General features: G+C 54.3%; 1 protein-coding gene across 1 annotated transcript in view; it reads left to right on the forward strand.

Annotated features, from left to right (window-relative positions):
• Positions 1 to 22,579, forward strand: part of COL22A1 (collagen type XXII alpha 1 chain) — a 244,154-nt gene that overhangs the window by 15,076 nt on the left and 206,499 nt on the right. The window contains exons 2-3 of the mRNA XM_021088863.1: positions 3,982 to 4,133; positions 8,876 to 9,442. Of these exons, the coding sequence (XP_020944522.1) occupies positions 4,040 to 4,133; positions 8,876 to 9,442 (661 nt within the window). The 5' untranslated portion in view covers positions 3,982 to 4,039. The remainder of the gene's footprint in view (positions 1 to 3,981; positions 4,134 to 8,875; positions 9,443 to 22,579) is intronic.

Below are 22,579 nucleotides of genomic sequence, written 5' to 3' on the forward strand. Positions count from 1 at the left end.
TATTCCATGCATTCTCTTCTCTATAACACCTTCTGGAAGATAGAAGCACGGGGAACATTTCCTTCCTCTTCTAAGATGCCAGCATCTCCCTAATCCCAAGCTGAACAAAGGCATTCTCAGAAAAGAACATGCCCAATAGCTCCCATGAGCGTAGGTGCAAACACTCGACAAAACATGAGCCAATCAAAGAGGACAGTGTGTGAAAATAACTCTAGGCCACAGCCAAGGAGGCTGTATCTCCAGCCAGATTCCAGCATCCCAAGAAGCCACATCGTTGCTTGATTACAAGTGTGTAACTGCCTGGAACTGAATCCTGGCTACTTAGTGTGGAGTCACAGGCAGGTTCCCAAGTCCTTTGTGCCTGTGTAAAGTGGGTCTCATGATACCTCCATTCAGATTAAGCGAGTTATTATGTATAAGCCCTTGGACTGGCTCCTGGTGCTTAGTGAACACGGGACACGTGCTAAAGGCTAGTGCTGGAAAGAGTGTGGTCTTTGGTGTCATTCAGGCCTGATGGCAGGTCCAGCTCTGTTTTTCCTGGCCTGGGTGCCTAGTGGAGTTGTCTGGGCTCCCTGATGCCAGGTTCATCCTCAGGAAGCCGGGGATAATGGCACTGATTTGCAGAGAAGATATTGCTGAAAGGTGCCTGATGCATGGTACCTACACACTTCCTCAGCCCTTTCTCTAGAGAACTGAACATCAGGACTGGGGATTTTCAGCTCCATAAATATCCACTGGAACAGTGGTTGGCACCCTGGCCATGGGGGAGCTGCTTTACCCCAGGTACAGGGACTCCTGGATGGCAGGTGGGCTGAGGAAGCCCATGTGGCTTGGCATCCCAGCTCTGGCTCTCATCAGTGACCTGGCTTTAAGGTTGGGTTAAAGCCGCTTTACATGCAGTTTCATTATGTAATTCCTTCGACAATCTGCTTGCCACAACCCGCCATGGTAGGTTCTGTTATCATCACCACTCAGTGAGGACGCTGAGGTACAGTTTAGGTCCATCTGGGAGATCTCAGAGCTGGTGAATAAGTGGGATTTGTACCCTCAGGCTCTCTGGTTTGAGGGCCCACCATTCTGACCACCCCGCGAGTTCCATACCCACCCCTCCAGGGCCACCTACTCTAGAACTGATGTCAGCTGCTTTTCTCTTACAGGCTGGGTGGGTGATGGAGACGTGAGAGGTCTGAGTGTGCCATCTTGCCACTTGGGGTGAGGGGCCGTGTGGTCCGCAGCCCAGGTGTGAGGATGCTTCCAGGCTAGAATAGAATCCAGTGCTTCTTCTCAGTCAGGTCGACTGGTCCACCCTCCATAGAGGCAGGGGCTCCTGGGACGTCCTGTTCACATAAAGGCACTAATGTCATCATCGGGAACTCATCCTCCCTCTAAACCTATCTAAACCTAAGTACCCTCCGAGGACCCCACCTCCAAATTTCATCACACGAGGGGCTGGGGTTTCAACATGTGACTTGTGGTGGGGATCACATTCAGTCCGGATTAAAGGGCCTGCGTGTCCCTTTGTAGGAGGCAGGCGGAGAGAAAGCAGGGAGGCGGGGGATTGCCTGGGGGACCACTCCCCCACCCCAGCATCCATCCTGGGTGCTTGAAGATCCTCCATCCCCCCGATTCTCATCACCACTCAGTGTCAGTACATGGATGCGACAACATATCACCACAAACCTAATGGCTTAAAACCATGCAGATTTGTCTTAGATAGATATCTAGGTATCTTGGATATCTTTAGTACCTTAAAGTTCTCAAGATCCGAATTCCAAGATGGGTCTCACTGGGCTAAAATCAAGTGGTTGGCCGGGCCATTCCCTTAGACGGCTGTAGGGGAGACTCCCCTTCCTTGCCTTTTCCAGGTCCTAGGGGCCACCTGCCCTCCTTAACACATGGGTTCTTCCTCCATCTTCAAAGCCAGCGATGGCCGATCAAGTCTTTCTCGGGCTTCATCACTCCGGCTCTGACCCCGCCTCTCATCTGTAAGGACCCTCGTGGCGACACTGAGCCCACCCAGATACTCCAGGTTAACCTCCATATTCTAAGGTCAAGTGATGAGCAACCTTAATTCCCCCTGGAACTTTCATTCTCCCTTACCATGTAATGTCACATATTCACAGAGATTGGGATATGGACGTCTTTGATTATTTTTTTTTTTTGTAGTAAAAAGCATGCAACATACAATTTACCATCTTAAGTGTGTTTCTCAGTAGCACTGTTCCCTTCAGATGTTGTGCAACCATTACCACGGTCTATGTCCAGAAGATTTTCATCACCCCAGAGAGAAACTCTAGCCATGAAGCAATAACAGAAGAGGTCTTTCCGTGTATGTAGGTCTTCTTTCATTTCGTCCAGCAAGGATTTGAAGTTTTCAGTGTGCAAGTCTTGTTTAAATGTATTCCTAAGTATTTTATCCCGTTTTTGATGCTATTTTTGCACTTATGCAAAAATTATTAAATTTTAATTTATTAATGATTTTGCAGATTATGCAGATAATTTATCAACCAACTCATTAAAGTAGTTGGCTTCAAGTTGCATGAATCTGTGGTTTAAGCTCTTGTATTTTTTTTTTTTTCTCTTTTTAGGGCTGCCCTGTGGCACATGGAAGTTCCCGGGCTAGGGGTCCAGTCGGAGCTATAGCCATCAGCCTACACCACACCCACAAGCAACACGGGATCCGAGCCACGTCTGTGACCTTCACCACAGCTCACAGCAATGCTGGATCCGATCCTTAATCACGAGTGAGGCCAGGGATTGAACCTGCCTGTGTCCTTATGGATGCTAGTCGGGTTCATTAACCACTGAGCCATGTCGGGAATGCCAAAGATCTTGTATTTTTTACTAATTTATTTAAAAAAATTTTTTTTAATTTAAAAGCACTTATTATAGTTGATTTACAACGTTCTGTCAATTTCTGCTGTACAGCAAAGTCACCCAGTGACACATCTACATGCAATTCTTTTTCCCACATTATCCTCCATCCTGTTCCATCACAAGTGATTGGCTCTCGTTCCCTGTGCTATACAGCAGGACCCCATTGCTTATCCACTCCAAATCCATTTTTGATGCTATTTTAAGTAGAATTCTTCTTCTTTTTTATAATGAAACATAACATTGTCAAAATTATTTATTTATATGGCTGCACCTGCAGCATTTGGAGGTTCCACGGCTTCAATGTATGACCTATGCCACAGCAGCAACAACACTGGCTACTTTTTTTTTTTTTTTTTTTTTTGCTTTTTAGGGCTGCACCCATGACATATGGAAGTTCCCAGGCTAGGGGTCGAATCAGAGCTGTAGCTGCCGGTCTACACCACAGCCACATCAATGTGGGATCCAAGCTGTGTCTGTGACCCACACCGCAGCTCATGGCAATGCCGGATCATCCATCCACTGAGCGAGGCCGGGGATCAAACCCGCATCCTCATGGATATTAGTTGGAATCATTTCCGCTGCACCACAAGGGCAACTCCGGTACAAAATGAATGACAATTCATATCAAGGTCTTTTCGAAATCCATAGGACACCTTAACTGTTTTCCTCCAAACCTGCCCCAAGCTAGGTTTGTAGGAGAGAGAGTTAAATGGGGGCAAAGACCAAGGTGTAAAGGTATCCTCTTGTAACATGCGACACAAATAAAACAGCCTATTAAATGTCTCAAAGCACAAAATACAATCAGAGCAGTGGGGCTGGTGTCATGGGCGTAGGCTTAGCGCGGATGACGTGGGGCCTGGCCGGTCCTCAACCTGCGTCTGCGAGTGGGTGGATGGGGAGAGACGGGGGGATCGCCAGGGGAGGCAGCAGCGGCCTCGGCTCTTATAAAGTCACACCTTTGGCTATGTGAAGACTGCAGTCTGAGCCGCCAAGAGGCTTGGGAGGCTGGGTCTGGGGGAAGCCCTCCAACAGGGGGCCAGAGGTCACTTCCTGCGGCTTCGCAGCTCAAGGGCTCTCCTTCAAGGCCTGCCTTTCCCCACACAGGACACGATCCACTGGGCCCCAGCGGCGTCTCTTCCTGGCCGGGAAGCACCAGAGAGCCATGGGCCGCCGGCGAGGGGACGTCGTGACCTGTCTGCTCTGGATGCTGCTGCTGCTGTGGAGGGGGGACCGCGGCTGTCAGGCCCAGAGGGCAGGTGGGGCTGCGGGCTGTGTGGGCTGAAGGCAGAGCAGTCGGTATGCGCGTGCATGTGTGTGTGCACACGTGCGTGCGTGCACATGTGTGTGTTTGTGCCTGCGTGTGCATGTATGTGTGTGTCTGTGTCTGTGTGTGACAGAGTGGGGGCATTACACGTCGTGTCAGCTGTTCCCCAGCCATGTGCGTCCTCTGTCATAGAGCTGGTGTGTGTGTGTGTGTGCAAGAGAGAGAGAGAGTGAACACACATCGGAGTCAGTCACATAGCGTGTGGAGAGTGTGTCTCTGTTGAGCATGTAGCGTTTGGGGACAGCGGCGGGGTTGGCGCCCTGCCCTGTCGTCCTGCTCTGTGAGGACGTTGGGCCCCATCCGGGCGGGGGGGGGGGACTGGATGCACAGGAGTCCGTCCAGGGCCCCGGGGCGCGGAGGAACCGGGAAGCGGGGACGTTACTGGAACAGAGAAGGGCGGGGCGGGAGGGGGGAGAAGGGACGGGAGGGTTTGCTCGCCTGTCTGAGGGCCTCCTGGGAGGCCCGTCAGCGGGGGTCCTGGGAAAGGGGCCGTGGACGTGAGCTGGTCTGGTCTGGGTCACAGCCTGCGGCCCAGAGCCCGCACACCAGGTCTGCAGCACAGGGGAGCCAGACCTCAGGGGAGCGCCTGTCACGAGGCGCTGGGCCTAGAATGCTGCCCCCATTGTACAAATGAGGAACTGAGGAAACAGCGCACTGCCACGCGCGAAGTGGATAAACAATCAGGGCCTCCTCCAGAGCACAGGGAACTGTATTCAATAGCTGATAATAACCTGTAACGGAAAAGAATGCCATATGTACACGTGTGTATATATATGTGCAATACACACACACACACACACAAATCTCTATATGACGGAATCGCTTTGCTCTGCACCTGAAACTAACACAATATTGAAAATTTACTATACTTCAGTTTTAAGCAATGCTGAAAAAAGAAGAGAGGCCCCACCCTCCCCCCCACCCCTGTGAGGCTGGGGACACAGGAAGCCAGACCCGAGCCATTTATTCAGGTCCTCCAAAGAAAATGAAAACCAAACAACAAACCCAAGGCCTGTTCTTCTCGGGTTTCCCAAAGCTCTGCCCTGCGTTTGATGTTGCCCGAGCCTCTCGGAGCCCGGCTCTCTAGAAATGATGAGTGTGGGCACCGTGGCTTGGCTGTGAGGCACTCAGGGCTTCTTAGGAGATTTCTGTGTCCCTGGGACGACCCCAAGCGCGCAGCTGACACCCAGGATCATCAAATTCAAAGGTGGCAAGGCCCGAGGACCTTCTGTCCCCGCCCCCATTTCACAGAGTAGAAAATGACGGCCCAGGGGGACACGGTTGCCAGCCAGGGGTCAAGGGGCCCTTGCTAAAACATCGCTCCCGTTCTATGTGCCCAGGACCCAGCCTATCTGCTGGCCTCCAGGAGCAAATGGCCCCTTGCTGGGGCCTCTTCTTTATTTTTGTCTTTTTAAAGCAGCACCCGCGGCATATGGAGGTTCCCAGGCTAGGGGTCGAATCAAAGCTGTAGCTGCTGGCCTACGCCACAGTCACCGTGCGCAGGATCCGAGCCACGTCTGCAATCTACACCCCAGCTCATGGCAACGCCAGATCCTTAACTCACTGAGCGAGGCCAGGGATCAAATCCACAACCTCATGGATACTAATCAGATTCATTTCCTCTGCACCATGACGGGAACTCCTGGTGAGGCCTCTTGAACAAATGAAACTTCTGCAGCCTGAACACAAATTTGCTCAAGGATTACAGTCCCAGGCCAGGCCCTGCCTGGCCCGCAGCAGCAATTAGCCCGAGCAGGCTGGGCCACCATTGTCCCGAGGACAAAAGGATGCCCTTGTGTGTCAAGGAGAAAACCTCCCCAGGAATGGTCTCTGCATCCACACGTCGGGGCAGACGCTTCTAATGCGCTGATCCTGTTAGGGGGTCAACCTTGCAGGGCAGGGAGGCAACCCAGCTCCTCAGCAGATTGGACTTGGACTTTCAAATCGAGAGGAGGAGGGAGATGTGGAAAATTCAAGGGTGGCGCTGACACAGGGCGGGATAAGGAAGAGAGAGAGGGTGTGTGTATAAGCAGACCTAGCTTTATTGCTTTTCTGTTTTTTGAAATTAATTTGCTGCTTTTATTTTTCATGTTTAAATTGAAGTATAATTGATTTGCCACATTGTGCCAATTTCTGCTGTACAGCAAAGCGACCCAGTTACATATATATATACACATATATATTTATGTATGTACATACATTCCCCTTCTTATATTACCCTCCATCATGGTCTATCCCAAGAGACTGGATATAGTTCCCTGTAAAAATATGGAACACTTAACAAATTTGCATGTCATCCTTATGCAGGGGCCATGCTGATCTTCTCTGCATTGTTCTTTTTTTTTTTTTTTTTTTTTTTTTTGGCTTTTTGCTATTTCTTGGGCCACTCCCGCGGCATATGGAGGTTCCCAGGCTAGGGGTTGAATCGGAGCTGTAGCCACTGGCCTACACCAGAGCCACAGCAACGCGGGATCCTAGCCGCGTCTGCAACCTACACCACAGCTCACGGCAACGCCGGATCGTCAACCCACTGAGCAAGGGCAGGGACCGAACCTGCAACCTCATGGTTCCTAGTCGGATTCGTTAACCACTGCGCCGCGATGGGAACTCCTGCATTGTTCTAATTTTAGTACATGTGCTGCCCAGCTGAAGCGAGCCCTAAGTCATTGCTCTTAAACATAAAATCAGAACTACAGCATAATACAGTTCACTCCTGGTTCTGCTTGTCAGGCGTAAGCCATGTTTCTGTGTGCAGCGTCTTTCCTGCATACGGAGGTGTACACATAGACACACATGCTTTTACACCCAACCACAGCGTGGAAGATGTACATCCATGTGGGTAAATAAGAGTGTTCCTGCACGCCCATCGCTGTGCTGGCTGCCTGGCAGTCCACTGACTAAGCACAGGAGGAGTGGCATTTAAGTGGTTCCCTCTGGGGACATGGACACAGCCTCCAGGATCTTGCTTGGCAGTGCCGCCCTGATGTTCCTTATACATCTGGAATTTTTTTCCCCTTTTCATTTATCTACTAGTTTTCTCAGAGCAAATCGCTAAATCTGGAATTGGTGGATCCAAAGATACCTTCCTTTCTAAGGCTTTTAAGACCCTGGCAAGGGGAGTGACAACCCCCACGGCCACCTCTTGAGCCTGCAAAGGCATTCTCTTTACATTCTCACTGGCTACCACGGTCTCTTCGACTTTTGCCAGTTGGCCCATTTAACCAAGTGGGATTGTTTTGTTTTGTTTGTTTTTATTTTATTTTCACCAATTACATGTTTGTGCCATGTGTTCCCAGAGGGCTGCCCAGCTGTTGCCGTTGACATGGCCAAGACTCAGATTTTGGAAGAACTGAGACATGGCATCTCGATGGTCCCCTGTGTGTTTGGGCAGCACCTCGGAGTTTAGAAAACACTTTTCTTCGTATTATCTAATCGTAAAATGGGGACGAGCAAGCGCTCTGCAGCAGGTTGCCTTGTGGATCAGAAATAAATTACATAACGCCATACTTGGTTTAATCGCAAGCATCACATATTTTATATAAAATTTACATTTGTAAAAATAGGATCACATTTTTATAAAGCACTATGGAGTTTCTAAAGTATGTGATTGCAATCTATTTTATCTAATTCATAATAGTGAAATACTGTGAATGGTTCAACTATCCAACAAGAGAGCACTGGCTAAATAAACAATGTCCATCCCTGCAGAGGAATCTCTGCAGCCATGGAAACCAGCAGGATCACACTGGAAATGGGCTCCCACTGCTGAATGCAAGGACACCAGTGTCTCTGGTACCAGCCCACGTCCATGGATAACTATATAGAAATAGGACAGAAATACACCCTGGGTGAGCAGTGGTTATCTCTATCAGAGGGAAATATGAGCGTTGAAAAGATGGATGTTTTGGTGGCCTTTTCCGAAATGGGCGTGCATGATTAGTAGTAAGTTTGAAAGATGATGAAGTCAATTTTGAGCCAAAATAATAGGAGCTGTTAAAGAAACTGACACAGTGGTGTTCCATGCCTGTCATTCATTTATTCATATATAAAAATATAGGAGTTCCTGATGTGGCACAGGGGGTTAAGAATCTGACCGAAGTGGCTCAGGTCACTTTGGAGGCACGGGTTCGATCCCAGTCCGGCACAGTGGGTTAAAAGTATTCCCACATTGCTAAAGCTCACACTGCAGCAGCTCGGATTCAATCCCTGGCCTGGAAACTTCCATATGCCTCAGGTGCAGTCATAAAATTAAAATATATATATATATGTGCTATATTAAAAATACATATTAACTATATATAGTAACTACATACAAAAACATATTAACTATATATAAAACTAACTATACGTAAACATCTACATTAAATATAAATGTATTAAGTATAAAAATATATACTGACTACATATAAAATATATATTAACTATGTATATAAATAAATACAAACTACACATACAAAGATAAATATCAGCGATATATATAGTCAGCTGAACCTCACAGCAGCCTTGGGGACACTCCGTGTCACGTGGCCCCCAGGCACTCCAGGTTGGGGCTTTACGGCTGGGACCAGGCGTGAGAGCCAGCTGGGCGGGGCCGGACGCCACGCCTCTCGACCCAGACCCTGTGCTCGCCCCGTGACGCCGGGGCCCCTGTCGCTCCTCCTCTCGCCCCTGCAGGCTGCAAAAGTGTGCACTACGACCTGGTCTTCCTCCTGGACGCCTCCTCCAGCGTGGGCAAGGAGGGCTTCGAGAAGGTCCGCCAGTGGGTGGCCAACCTGGTGGACACGTTCGAGGTGGGCCCCGACCGCACCCGCGTGGGCGTCGTGCGCTACAGCGACCAGCCGGCCACGGCCTTCGAGCTGGGCCGCTTCGGCTCGCGGGCAGAGGTCAAGGCGGCGGCGCGGCAGCTGGCCTACCAGGGCGGCCACACCCACACGGGCGACGCGCTGCGCTACATCACCCGCCACAGCTTCACGCCACGGGCCGGCGGCCGCCCCGGGGACCGCGCCTTCAAGCAGGTGGCCATCCTGCTGACCGACGGCCGCAGCCAGGACCTGGTGCTGCCCGCCGCCCTCGCCGCGCACCGCGCGGGCATCCGCATCTTCGCCGTGGGCGTGGGCGAGGCGCTGCGGGAGGAGCTGGAGGAGATCGCCTCGGAGCCGAAGGCCGCCCACGTCTTCCACGTGTCGGATTTCGACGCCATCGACAAGATCCGGGGCAAGCTGCGGCGCCGCCTGTGCGAGAGTGAGTGGGGGCCCCGGGCTGGGGCGGGGGCGCCCGGGGCAGAGCGCAGCGGCGGGGCCGGGCCAGGGCACCGGAGGCGCCAGCGCCGCGGCAGAGTAGGGCCCGAGCCCCCGAGAAGGCCGCTAGCCCCCACCCCGCCCGCGCCTGTCGCCAGGGCCCCGCCGGGCCGGCCCCGCCGGCGGCCGTCGCAGGTGTAAAGCCAAGATGGCCGCCTCTAAGCCCCGCCCACTGCGAGGTGCGCGGAGCCCTCGCGTCTTGGGTCCCGCGGGGGGAAACATCCGCTGGCTGCCCAGACCGGGCGTCCGAGCAGGCGCGGGCAGAGGCCTGGCCAGAGTGCAGAGCTGAGGCGAGCGGTTCCTGCGCCTTCAGCCCTGGGGAGGGGTTGCAGTGAGAACTCTCGGAGGAATAGGGCCCAGACCGGCTTCAGGAACTGTCCCCGAGGAGCCGCGTCAGTTGTTCCAAGGCGGTGGGGCGCTGCTGGTCCCAGAGGCCAAGGGCTGTTGACCTGGTGCCCTCCGAGATCCTCTGAGGTCTCCACGTTATTTGTCTAGAATCTTCGCCGGGGGGTGGGGGATGGGACAGCAGGCAGAGATCCGATGGCCCCTGGGACTCTGACCTAGAAGGCTGACCTCCAAGACCCTAGTGGAGTCATTCTGAGGCCAGCCCCCTCTCCAGGATGACAGGGGAGAGCTGGGTTTCTTGTCCAGCCTTTCTCCAGCTTCAGCCGCTTCCTGTGTTACTGGAGTGACCTTTCCTCCTAGCCAGGGGACGTCCCCCTCCAGGACCAGCAGGTGGGCGCAGGGAGCCCTGTCAGCCTCTGTCTTGCTGATTTCCCTGGGGGACTGAGCCCTGGGTGGGGTGGCCCAGAGTGTGGTGCTGGGGCAGGGGGCTGAGACAGTGGAGGAGGGCGGGATGGTGGGAGCCGCTGGGCAGAGCACAGGAGCCTGTGCCAGGGATGGGCCGTGTCTGAGACTGGGTGCCCCAGGTTTCTTTACGACCCTGTGACTTGTTCTCTGTGTCGGCTCACTCCATCTCTGCTTATTTATTCATAGATGCTTACTGGGATCTATTGTTTGTGTGGCCCTGTGCTGATTTCTGGGCCTGTAGGAAAAGATAAGACACAGCGTCTGCCCTCAGGGCTTTCCTAGTCTAGATGGTGGAAAAGACACAAACAAGGCATGTGATGCTGTGGGGGTGACTTTAATAAAGGTGCCACAGAGTCTTGGGGTGGAGTCCTGCTGTGGTTGTGACGGATGGTGACCCTGGGAGTGAGGGGGGGCTTCCTGGAGGAGGTGGCGCTTTGGTGGTTTAGATGGGAAAGCGTGAACTTCAGAATGAGGGGGCAACACGTCATCCAGGAACTATAATTGCTGGGGGAAGAGAGGGCGGTGGGGGTCGGTGGCTTTGTCTGAGTGTTGAGGCCTGGATAAAGGAGGGCCTTGTGTGCTAAGGAGAGGCCCTGGAGGACTTTGAGCAGGGGCACGCCGTGGGCAGAGCTTTGTGGAGAATGGAATGCTGGCAGGGCAGGAAACAAAAGGGAGACCCTTCACCAGACTGCTGGGAAATTCAGAGAATGGTGCTGGGGGAAGACCCATTTTATAGATTAGAAAACCGATGCCCAGAGGGCTAAGAGCTGATCACCTACTCTGTCGTGTGCAAGCCATTGGCCATGGACTTCCATAGTGGCTTCTTCTGACCCTCATTACAACCTCTCAGTTAAAGCAGCTCTCTTTTTACAGATGAGAGCATTCAAAATCTGGGGTCCTCAGCAGGGGTCCAGACAGGTGACCAGGCCACCTGGGGAAGAGGAGACAGAGAGGAGGACCAGCCCAGCAGGCCAGGCTGAAGCTGGATTGGGTGCATATGGCCAGAAATCTGGGCCAACGAGAGCCAGACACCAGGTCAGAGGCTCACCCAAGAGGCAGACACCCAACATGGTGACTCAGGGTCGGGGTGCACCCAGCTGCCCTCCCGCAGCCTTGATCTAGAGCCCCAGGAAGCAAGGCTGCATTTAGATTGATTCTGCCCCCTGGCATATTGCCATCCTGCCCGCCTGGATTCAGACCGGCTCTTGGCGGAGCAGAATCCAGACTTTGAAGAACTTCCGGGCCCAGGGGATGGTTTGGGGAACAGCAGGACCAACCCCAGGAGAGGTCAGGTCACTGGCCACATTGTCCAGTTCATACAACGCCAGCGCTGGGCACAGAATCCACACCTTCAGCCTCCGCACGCTGGCCTCAGCCCCCTCTGTCCCCAGAACACAGATTTCACTGCCACTTACCCCGGTTCTGAATCAGTGACAAGGTTTTGGGTCACAGGTAGCAGAAGACGCCACTCCAGCTTGCTTAAAGAATAAAGCAGGTGGACAGGGGGCAGGATGGAAAGGCCGGAGGTCAGGCTGCCTCTGGCTGCGAGACCAGGCTCACTCCCTCTCCCCACTGGAGGCTCTTCCTTCTTGGTGTCAATTCTGGTCTTGGCAGATTTGTGTGTCTGGGCTTTCATGGAAGATACGTGGATGCCGGGGGCGGGGGGGCACGCCTGTCAGAGCCGTGGTCTTCTCACCCCAGGGAGGAACACGGCTGCCCACTCAACCAGAGGGCACAGGAAGGGTGCCCCTGCTTCACTCCCCTGGGCTTGGCTGGCGCCTCCTGTTGGCCGGACCGCATCGACAGCAGCCAACACAGGGCCAGGGGAGTGGTCCCAGGGCCACTGCCCGGGCTCAGGGCAGGACAGAGAAGGAGAGAAGGGGTGTGTGAGGGCACGCGAGCTGCCCACACACAGGACAGCTCTGAGTGACTCTTACAGCTGCGGGTCTGCAGACCCCCGGAGAAGAGAGGGCGACCCAGCAGGCCTGGATTCAGTCTTCCTGGATGCCCAGAGGCCCCACAACTGTTCCCAGCCAACCACTGTAGCCTCTGAGTGCAAAGAGGCTGACTGTCTGGGGCCTAAACCGCAGGACCCTGTTTGACGTTTGGGAGTGGAGTTAGTGGCCTCCTCTGCTCCCTCCAGGAAGGGGCTGGAGCCATGCAGGAGCACAGGGCTCCACCCAAGGGGACAGGGGTGCAGGCAAGCCCAGCCCACCACACGTCACCTGGACACACTAGACAAAACTCACGGACGCATCTCCAGATGCCTGAGGCGATGTAAGGTTTCGGTTATTCTTAGACATCTGAAGGGAATCCGCTCTGTAAATACATCTGTAGCCTGAGAGGGTCTGCTCTATTCTGGGGACAAACAAAACAAACTCTCCTGACAGTCGTTTCAGTGAGAAACAAAGCAAAACAAAATGAAAGCGCTAACGGCGACATGGTGGGAAGTAGGTTAAACCCAGGAGCATCACAACATCCAAACAGCTAGATATCCCTTGGCACAGGGAAGGTGACCTGTGGGTGATTTCACGGCCAGAATTGGAGCAATTCCAGCAGGGGCTTCACATGGAAATGTCTGGTGGTTTATCTGCCTAGGAGCTGCCTTCACACACAAGAATGTAAGCTTCCTAAGGGCAGAGTCAGTCTCCTCCTTGGGGTGCCCCTGTCTGGAACAGAGCCTGGTATCTAGGAGGAGGTGCCTAAATATTGCTGAAAAGAAATGAAGGGCAGTGACCTGGCAGTTCTTTCTGTGCCCACTGTCATCCAGGCTGTACGGGGCACATCAGAAGCGTTAAGATCTACTGCCTCCCAGATGCAGAGACGAAGGCTGTTCAGCACATCTGAGGCCAGAGCCAGCAGTAACTATGCATTTCACTTGTGCGTGTCGTGGTGAGCAGAGACAAAGGTTAGATTTTGAGGGTTGATGAGGGTCTGGAAAAGGCAGGCCGGGACGGGCTGAGCGGTGCCTGCTTCCTCCCGTAGGGCACATATGCAGGAGCAGGACCCTGACCTGACTCCCTGGGCAGTGAACAGCGCAATGCGCTAAGGCCCATGCTGCCAGCCTGTGTGGCCATGGACCCGTCCAGGGCTGGTCCAAACTGAGAAGCGCTGAGGGACAACCCTCCAGGTTTTGTAGACCTGGTATGAAAAAGAGTAAGCATCTCATGCATGTTTTTATATTGATGACTTATTTAAGTAATATTTTGGGAATATTATCTCACCTAGGTCTTTTTACTTTTTAGAAAATCGTGGCTAGTAGAAGAGGTAACGTTACACATGAAGCCTAATGTTAGACTCCTCCTCCTTCCTCTTCTTCTGTGATGCTGATGCTGCAGGTGGCAAACTGAGGTCCGATTGCTTCCAGAACCCATGCTTTGCAGCCCTCCTGGCTACAGGAGGCAGGAGGGGCAGTTCTGGGGGCCGGCAGGCTCTGGGACTGCCCTTCACGGGGACACTGAGGCCCAGGTCAGCACACAGAAGTGAGGGGCCAGCATCTGAGCTGGGGTACAGCAGCCCTGGTCCTCAGGCAGCACAGGCCTGGGAGCAGCAGCTGGCCTGGTCTGGAAGACTGGCTGGGAGTGCCCAAGTGAGCAGAGGAGGTGACCATGTGGGGACAGGACCAAGCACAGGGTTGGGCAGCATCTTTTCGAGGTGGCCAGTGCAGCTTGCTTCTGGACCACCCATGGACCGGACCAGCCCTTCTGCTTCCCAGGCCTCTGATGCTGTCACCCAGTGCTGCTGAGAGCACGTCCTACGCCCAAGTCCCAGCTGCGAGTTGGATAATTCAGTGCTACCAGTTCATCTTTCCTAGATATTTCTGGCTTCCCTGGTGCCTCCATCCATCCTCAGACTTGGTATGCTCAATACCTATGTTGGAGGGACTCCGTGGCTGTCCCTGATTCATGGGTGGGGTGAGAGTCTCTCCCCAAGGTGGCCCAGCTGGCCAGGAGCAGAACTGGCAGTTTAGCCCCATTCTCTTTGACCACAGGGCCTGAGGTCTGACTGGTAAGTTTTGATCTTTAGGAAGCATCTTCAAATCCACCGTGGCCTCGATGCCTCACCTCAATCCCTTAAGTAAGTTTTCTGCTGTTTCCTGCTCTGTCCATTGGCGTTGGCTCTGGGGACTGAGTGGTTTATCCAGGATCACAGGGAACCTCTTCACACCATTGAGAAACACTGCCTGAGAGCCTGAGTTTTCTCCGCTCTCCTTCCAACCATCACCCTATCGGATGGCTAATGACTGAACGCTCTCAGGGCCCAGCCCAGGCCTGGCTCACGCACAGAGGCTGATGGCTGTGGAATAAACAAATAAAGCTCGTGGTACCCGGAAGAAATTATCCCCATTCCATAAACAGAAGGGCTTATCTGAATGGGGTAACAGCAGCAGCGACACCGCACACAGTGCCATTAGAGATGCGTTGCTTGTGTCCCGCCCTCCACGGCGCCGCCCAGCAACCTCCCCGAAGCTCCGCTCCGGCTGTGCTCCCTGTCCCCGTGGCCTTGGGCTCATCCGGGGAAGCACCTCCGTGTCACGGCATCAGCTCCTGCCAGTCATGGCCTGACGAGGTTCCCAGGGGACTGGACCTCAGCCTGGCTTCCTGCAGCGTGTGGGGCGGAGGCCCAAGCCCAGAGCATCGGCTGTAATTACGAGCTCTCTGTGCCCCAGGCTCGTCGTGGCCGTGAAGCAGCCTTTATATAGCTGATCGTGTGGCCGCAAGCGAGCTTGCAGGATGCCAGCGGCCACCGCTGGAGGAGCCTCCACCCACTTCTATTTGGGGACGCTCTCTGGTGGGCCCGTCTCCCCTCCCCAGGGCAGGGGCATGTCCTGGGTCGGGCCTGTCCTTTAGGCCTTGGATGATAGCGTGGCTGGGGGCACAGAGGGGCCTCGTGCTTCTCTGGTTCACGACACTCAGCCTCCTCCCTCGGGGCCTCCGTGTGCTGTGTCTGTGCTCAGCTATAGGGATGTTGCCGCGAGGTTTGGCTGCTGGATGGGGTACTTAGCGCTGCGACACACAGAGACAGAGGAGGAGGGAGAGAAGGAAGGAGAGGATGGGGGGCGAGAATGGGGAGGGGAGAGAAAGAGAGAAGGCGAGGGAGAGGGGGAGAGAGAGAGAATGAGGGGGTAGAGAGAGGCTTCTTTTGTGGGGGGTGAGTTTATTGTCCCGCAGTCACTGGGAAAGTGTCGTGTCTCTGCCCAGCCCTGCCTTTGGAGAGTGTGGCTGTGTGTGGGCTCCGAGCTGAGCCTCAGCCCCGGCGGGGCTTGGAGCCTGCTGGTGGCCGGGCCGCTGTGAGTGAGGGTGGCCGGGTGCCGACACTCCCCGAGAGGCGCTCTGGCCCTTGGCTGTGGCCGCCGCGGGCGGCTCACCTGCACACGGGGACTCCTTAGGTTCACGTGGAGATCTGTGCCTTTTTGTTTTATGCAGTGGAAGAGATTGTAAGGAAATAACGACTCGTTTTTGTAATTGGGAACAGACGAGGTGGACCTTTAAAGATACCAGCTCACAACAGTGAGTCTTAAGGGCTCTTTGCACGCACTATTGCCTTGTTTTTTCAACACCTTTTTTGTTCCCCCGGTGGCTCCCAGATGCCGTTCTGAGGCCAGGGGATCACGCCGGTGAATGATTCGTCTGTGATCATACGTTTAGGATGATACTTTGCAGAGAGGAAGGAGATTGAGAAAACAATCAAGTAATTGGCCCAGGTGATTTCAGAGGGTGATAAGTGCTTTCGGAAGGTGAAGTAGGACCGCTTGACACAGGGGCTCAGGTGGGAAGGTTACAGAAAGGACTTTGAGGAAAATTGAATTAAGCCTGGAATGACGGCAGAGAACGGTTCATGCCAAGATGTAGGGGCCCAGAGTTCCAGGCAGAGGTTCAAGGGCTGCAGGAGGATGGTCCTGACGCTGAGGGCACCTGTGCTGGGGGGCGGGGTGGGGGCAGAGCCGGGGAGGAGAGGGTGACCTCCCCACGGGGAGGGGGCGAGCACGGAGGCTCAGCTCTGCAGCTTACCTCAACCCCCAGAGGTACGCCCAAGGGCAGCTTGGGGCTGGCTGGTGGCGTGTCTGGGTGGCATGTCCAGCCTGGGAGTTTCTCTGGGCCTGTCTCCCTCGGAGCCTGAGTTGTGTGGCCATCAGAGGGGTCACAGCCCTGCTGGTGGCCTCGTCCCAGTGACCAAGTCTTCCTGACCCGGCTCCTGCCTCCAGCCCCATGTCCCTCTTTGTGGCCCAGAGACTCGAGGTGAAACTCGGCACGTGTGTGTGCTTGCGAGTGTGCAACCCCCCCCACCAACATACACACACCACACACCACACATAGCATGCAGCACACACCATGCAACACACACACACATCACATACACCACACATCACACACACCACACACCTCGCAACACACACCACACATAGCATGCAACACACACACACCATGCAACATACACACAAATACACACACCACACACACACCACACACCATGCAACACGTACACACACACCATACATCACATACACACACACACACCATGCAACACACACACAAATACACCACACACACCACACACCATGCAACATACACACAATATACTCCCACACACCACACACATCATGCAACACACACACACACACCCATCCACATAAACACACACGTTCGTGCGCATGCGCATACACATGCACACACGCACACACATGTACACACATATCCGGGAGCACATATGTGGCCACGTGGTGACACACCCAGCTCGTCCCCTGGGCGGACCCAGAGCCCGGGCAGCAGCAGCAGCTGCACCAGCTGTGGCTTTGGAGCCGCTGCCGGATGCCTGTGGCTTGGCTCCTGGGACCACAGCAGCCTCAAGAAGCAATTCCGGCTGGGGCCCCACCCTTGGCCCAGAGGTCACTGGGCGTTCCTCCTGGGAAAACTTGTCTTGATCGAGGTCACCCCCCAGGTTACCGCTTTCTGATTATATGCTGGGAAATTGTATTAGAACATTGCCGAAAGCGACAGGAAACTAAAAGCCACCCGTCGTTGATTTTGATTTTGTGCACATCAAGGAAGAAGAAATAGTCCCCCAGCTGTGTCCGGCCAGGCCCGAGCCTGCTGCCACCCCACCTGCCTCCCCTCTCTGCCAGCACCTGTGTGACCCACACGTCAAAACCCGATTGCTGCCGCCTTCAGCCTCTTGAACCAGGGGGTTTGGCTGATCTCACTCATAGCATGCAACGTACACACCACACATAGCACGCAACTTTATAACCAGCAGGGAGCATGTACCCTCATTTCCTGTCCACCCCCCAAAAGGACTGTTGTTCTCTTTGCTTCTGGGGTCTGGTTTCTTGTGATGGCCATACTTTTAGGACCGAACTCTGCAGATTTGTCCCAAAGGTGGGTTCCCAGCAGAGGTTTGCAGGTGCGTTGTGATTCCTGGGGGCAGCGTGGGCTGGTGGCAGAGGCTGGGGCCTGTGTGTGTGTGTGTGTGTGTGTGTGTGTGTGTGTGTGTCTCTGCGTGCGTGCTGGGGACCCCAGTGGCTGGAGCCGGCTGCCTGGTGTAGCCCAGCTCTGCCTCCCCAGCCGGTTACCTAACCTCTCCGTGCCCTGTCTGTTCACTGGCACCAAGAGGATTATGGTGACATTTCTACCTTGAGGCATGTCTTGAGGATCTGAAGGTGGGGACCTGGAAAGTGCTTGGCACAGTGACGGCCCTGACATACGCCATGTGACCATCTGCTCTTTATATGTGTGTGTGTGTGTGACACATGTATATATGCACATATGACACATGTGTATATTTTAATCTTTCTGAATAATATGTGTATATGTGTATTGCTCTTCAGAAAGATGATTGAGTTAAATATGTTTCACTTAGGGCAGTGTTTCTCCGTCTTAAAAAAAAATGATCTCCAGAGTTCCCATCGTGGCTCAGTGGTTAACGAATCCGACTAGGAACCACGAGGGTGCAGGTTCGATCCCTGGCCTTGCTCAGTGGGTTGGGGATCTGGCGTTGTTGTGAGCTGTGGTGTAGGTCGCAGACGCGGCTCGGATCTGATGTGGCTGTGGTGTAGGCTGGCAGCTACAGCTCCAATTCAACCCCTAGCCTGGGAACCTCCATATGCCACGAGTGAGGCCCTAGAAAAAGACAAAAAGACCAAAAAAAAAAAAAATTATCTCCCTTCAAGGGAGCGACATAAATGCCTTTTCCCCTCCGGTTGCCTCCGCCTCTGAAGTTGCCGGACCACACCTGTCACCTGTCTGTGCTGTTGGGTAGGGCTGAGCATCGGAGGGTCCCGGACCACTGTGACTGCGAAGATTTTCTACCTCCTCCCTCAAAGCACTCTTGACGGCCTTAAAGGTCCCACTGAGGATGAGAGTGTAGGGATATGAGAGGGTTACGGGATGAGCACTGAAGGAAGGCCTCCCTTTCCCCATCAGGAGCTGTGATGTTATAGCATCAGGGTTCAGCAAATGGACTCAGGTCTAAAAGCCCCACCAGTTAAGGGAGTTCCCATCAGGACGCAGTGGGAACGAATCCTACTAGGAACCATGAGGTTTTGGGTTCGATCCCTGGCCTCGCTTAGTGGGTTGAGGATCTGGCATTGCCGTGAGCTGTGGTGTGGGTCACAGACGCAGCTCGGATCCTGCGTTGCTGTGGCAGTGGCACAGGCCGGCAGCAACAGCTCTGATTAGGCCCCTAGTCTGGGAACCTCCATATGCTGCGAGTGCGGCCCTAAAAGACAAAAGACAAAAAAAAAAAAAAAAAAAACGCAGTGAAGGAGTTCCACTGTGGCACAGTGGGTTAAGAATTCGACTGCAGCAGCTCTGGTTGCTGTGGAAGTGCAAGTTTGATCCCCTTCCGGCACAGTGGGTTAAAGGATCTGGCACAGGTTGCAGCTGTGGCTTGGATTCAGTCCCTGGCCTAGAAATTTCATATGCTGCGGGTATGGCCACAAAATTTAAAAAAATTTAAAAAGCCCCAGTTAAATACAGGTTTCTGTCTTTATTTTAACAGATTACTTTTTTTAAGCTTTAGTTTTCCCTATAGAGTGAAAACAATATTACCTACTTTCTAGAGCCGAGGGGACATGCACATGAAAGGCTCCCTGTGTAGACTGGCGCAGGGTTGGTGCCCGTCATAATTAGGGCACAGCATTGCCAGGACCTCTGATCTGCTGCCCAGGGCTGGATGGAGTCCCAGCTCTGCCAGCTGCCAGCTGGGCCCCAGGGCCCGAGACGTCACCTCTGTGAGCCTTGGTTTCCTCACCTCTAAAGCCGCGATATTTCCCAGTCCAGTGAATACCTTATTGTGACGCTTAGTCTTTGTGTTCCCATGATCATACTTGATGGTTTTTACGGCAGCTCTGTATTCAAAAATGTCAAAAAACGCAAGTTCCCAAACATGACATGACCGTGTCTGAGCTTCCCGTCCCAGGAGGGAATCAAGCAGAATCTCGAAGGTCATCTCCTGTGAGTCCTGCAGAGGAAACTGGCCCCTTCAGGAGGGCCAGGCCATCCTTGATCTAACGCGCGGGACGGCCAGCTCCAGCCCGCAGGCCAGATCCGGCCAGGCACCGGGTTTTACAAAGTGAGGTTTATTGGAAGACATACTTCATGTCAGCTTGTTTACGTCTTGTCTGTGGCTCTGTTCACATAACCGCAAGGCGAGTAGTTGTGACAGAGACCACGTGGCCCACAAAGGCTGAAGTGTTTACTGCCTGGCTTTGTAGGGAAGATACACACACACACACACCCCAATAGCAGCTTCTGATAGGATAGAAATCTGAAGTCACTGCCACTGGCCCCTGCGGTGATGTTAGAGAGGCATTTCCTGGGGTGCCGAGCGGGGTGGGCGGCACCCCCTGGAGGGCCCCCTCCCTTGTGAGTCTTGACCACTGTGCCTGGTCCACTGCCCCTCCACGCTGCTCTCTCGTCTCCCCTCCTGGTCACTTTTAGAGGTGCCGCATAGCCTAAAAACTCCTGCCATCCCTCCCGGATTTGCACCCCAGTGGGACCAGAAAGGGCTTCAAGGTCCTCCCGTTGCCCTGCCAGGCTGTGGGGCCAGTGCCAGCCTGGGCTCTCTGTGTCTCTGCTGCCATCCCAAGCAGAGGACGCGTCCACGTTGGCGTGACCGTCTCATTGACTGGCGTCGTCATGCCAGGAATTCCAGCTCAGGGAGGTCTGACTGTGCCTTTCCCACAGTGGCTGTCGTTTTGAGTTGAGACACGGATAAAATAGAGGGGCCACGACGAAATTGGCACTTGCAAAATGTATACACACGTATACACAGTCTATATATAAGCACATGTCTCTACGTCCCAGGGCGCCTCTCTGTAATTAAACACGGGGAGAAAGTGCATTTCTGAGTGTCTCTCGCATCCTGCGGCTCACCCCGTCCTAGCTGAACTCGATTCGCACTTGAGAGCCCGGGGGGCCCGGGTTCCAGGATGTCTAGGGGCTTTCCAAGAAACGTGGCTGATTAATTGCGGTGCTTCTGATAGAGCCTCACGCTTCCTGGAAGGCAGGGGGAGACAGTCGTCACAGCAGCATGTTCTCCGTGACGCGTTTTCCTATAAACTGTGCCTTTGCCCTTTAATTGCACAGACTCTAGTTTCTTTGAGTTTATGCACAAGCAGACACACACACAAGTCACACCTAGACATGCTTGTGCAGACAGGCCACGCACACACACACATGCACATGCGCAGGAACCTAGACACAGGTGATGAGCATAGCAAAACCCCCTTCCTCCTGCCCCTTCCCCAAACAGGCTGCATGCGGCTGCTTAGAAAAATACAGCTTCATGAAAAATCAGTGCTTTTGAGTGCCTGTGTGCACTTGTGAAATATCTCCTCTTGTTTTCTGGAAGTAGCCACTTTGCTTGATCTTTGTTTTTTGTGTTCAGTAAAGGTTCCTATCCCTGACATCAGTCTAACAACCAGGCACAAGGATGAGTGATGCAGGGATGCTGCTAACAGGTGCTTAGAGCCCCCCTGAGGGAGCCAGGCTGGTCAGGGCTCCCGCACGCCTGCAGGGCGAGCCTCGGTGTCCCTGAGCGCCTGCTCAGCCCGGGGTTTTCTGCTGCAGGGATCTTCTGCCTCCAACCCCCAAATCCTGCCACATGCTCTGGTTGGGCTGCAAGCGAGCACCCATGGGCCAGAGCGCCTGTGCTGGGGAGTGGGTGGAACACAGGGGTTACAGGAGGCCGGGATGTGGAGCTGAGCATCTCTGGTGACCTCTGCTCACCTTGACCAGACCCCACTCCACACAAGGGCGGCCCCAGGGCAGGAGAACAAAAGGAGCCCAGGCCGCTATGCACTTTGTGTTAGCAAGTCACAGATCAAATGTAAAATTCCCCGGGAGACATGTCCCACCCTCCTGACGTGGGCCTGGGGGCAGGGGGTGTCCAGGGACATGGTGGCTCAAGAGGGTCGCACCCTGGCCCCAGTGCATCCACCCCACGGCCTAGCCCCTTCTCTGCTCACTGGGCCTGCGTCACAGGGGCTTGTGTCCACGTGTGCGGACACCCTGGGCTGTGAGCACTGGCTACAAACCCTGCAAACAGCTGCTCCTCACACCCCAGGGCCCCGGGGATCTCGGGTCCACGTTCAGAACAGACGGGCCTCGGGCTGTACCCCTGGAGGTGGAAGTGGGCTGTTAGGGAGGGGAGTCCAGCGCGATTCCAGGGTCAGCCCACCAGTCTCTGCCGTCTCCCGTTAGCACGAGGGGCGAGCGGGGCCGGCCGAGGGGGACCTCGTGATTGCCCGTGAGTCCACCGCTGGATGGAGGCCACAGAGCACCGCAAAAAAGGAAGAGAGGGAGCCAGTAAACCTGTAATGAGGGTGAGGCCCCTTTAAAATCCGGAGCTATCGCGAGTTTTCCTTCCTTCCTCCCTCTTCGTTTTGCTCTGACCTTCTGAGGCCCCGTGGATTGTGTCCTAGTTCAGCCCCGAGATGTTTAGGCCGATGGGCCTGGGCTTCAGGTCCCGTGTTTGTCATTTTATCGCTGTACTTCTCCCTTGGCCTCGTGCTTGCCCGCCTCATCTGTAGAGTGGGTGCACCAATCCCGCCTTCTCCCACGAAGGTTAAGTGCATCAGAGCACAGAAGTGCTCTCGGCAGCGCCTGGCTCAGCGCAGGTGCCAGGTGCGTGTCGGCCCCCACCCTCTGTGCTGTCCGCGTGTCCCTGAGGAAGCCACGCGGGGGCTCTGACCCTCAGTGTCCCCGTCCGAAACAGGCGGAGGAGGAAACCCAGCCGGCAGCCTCACGGCAGCATCTAACTCACGGGTCCA

Source organism: Sus scrofa, chromosome 4 (assembly GCF_000003025.6).
Source record: "Sus scrofa isolate TJ Tabasco breed Duroc chromosome 4, Sscrofa11.1, whole genome shotgun sequence".
NCBI lineage: Eukaryota > Metazoa > Chordata > Mammalia > Artiodactyla > Suidae > Sus > Sus scrofa.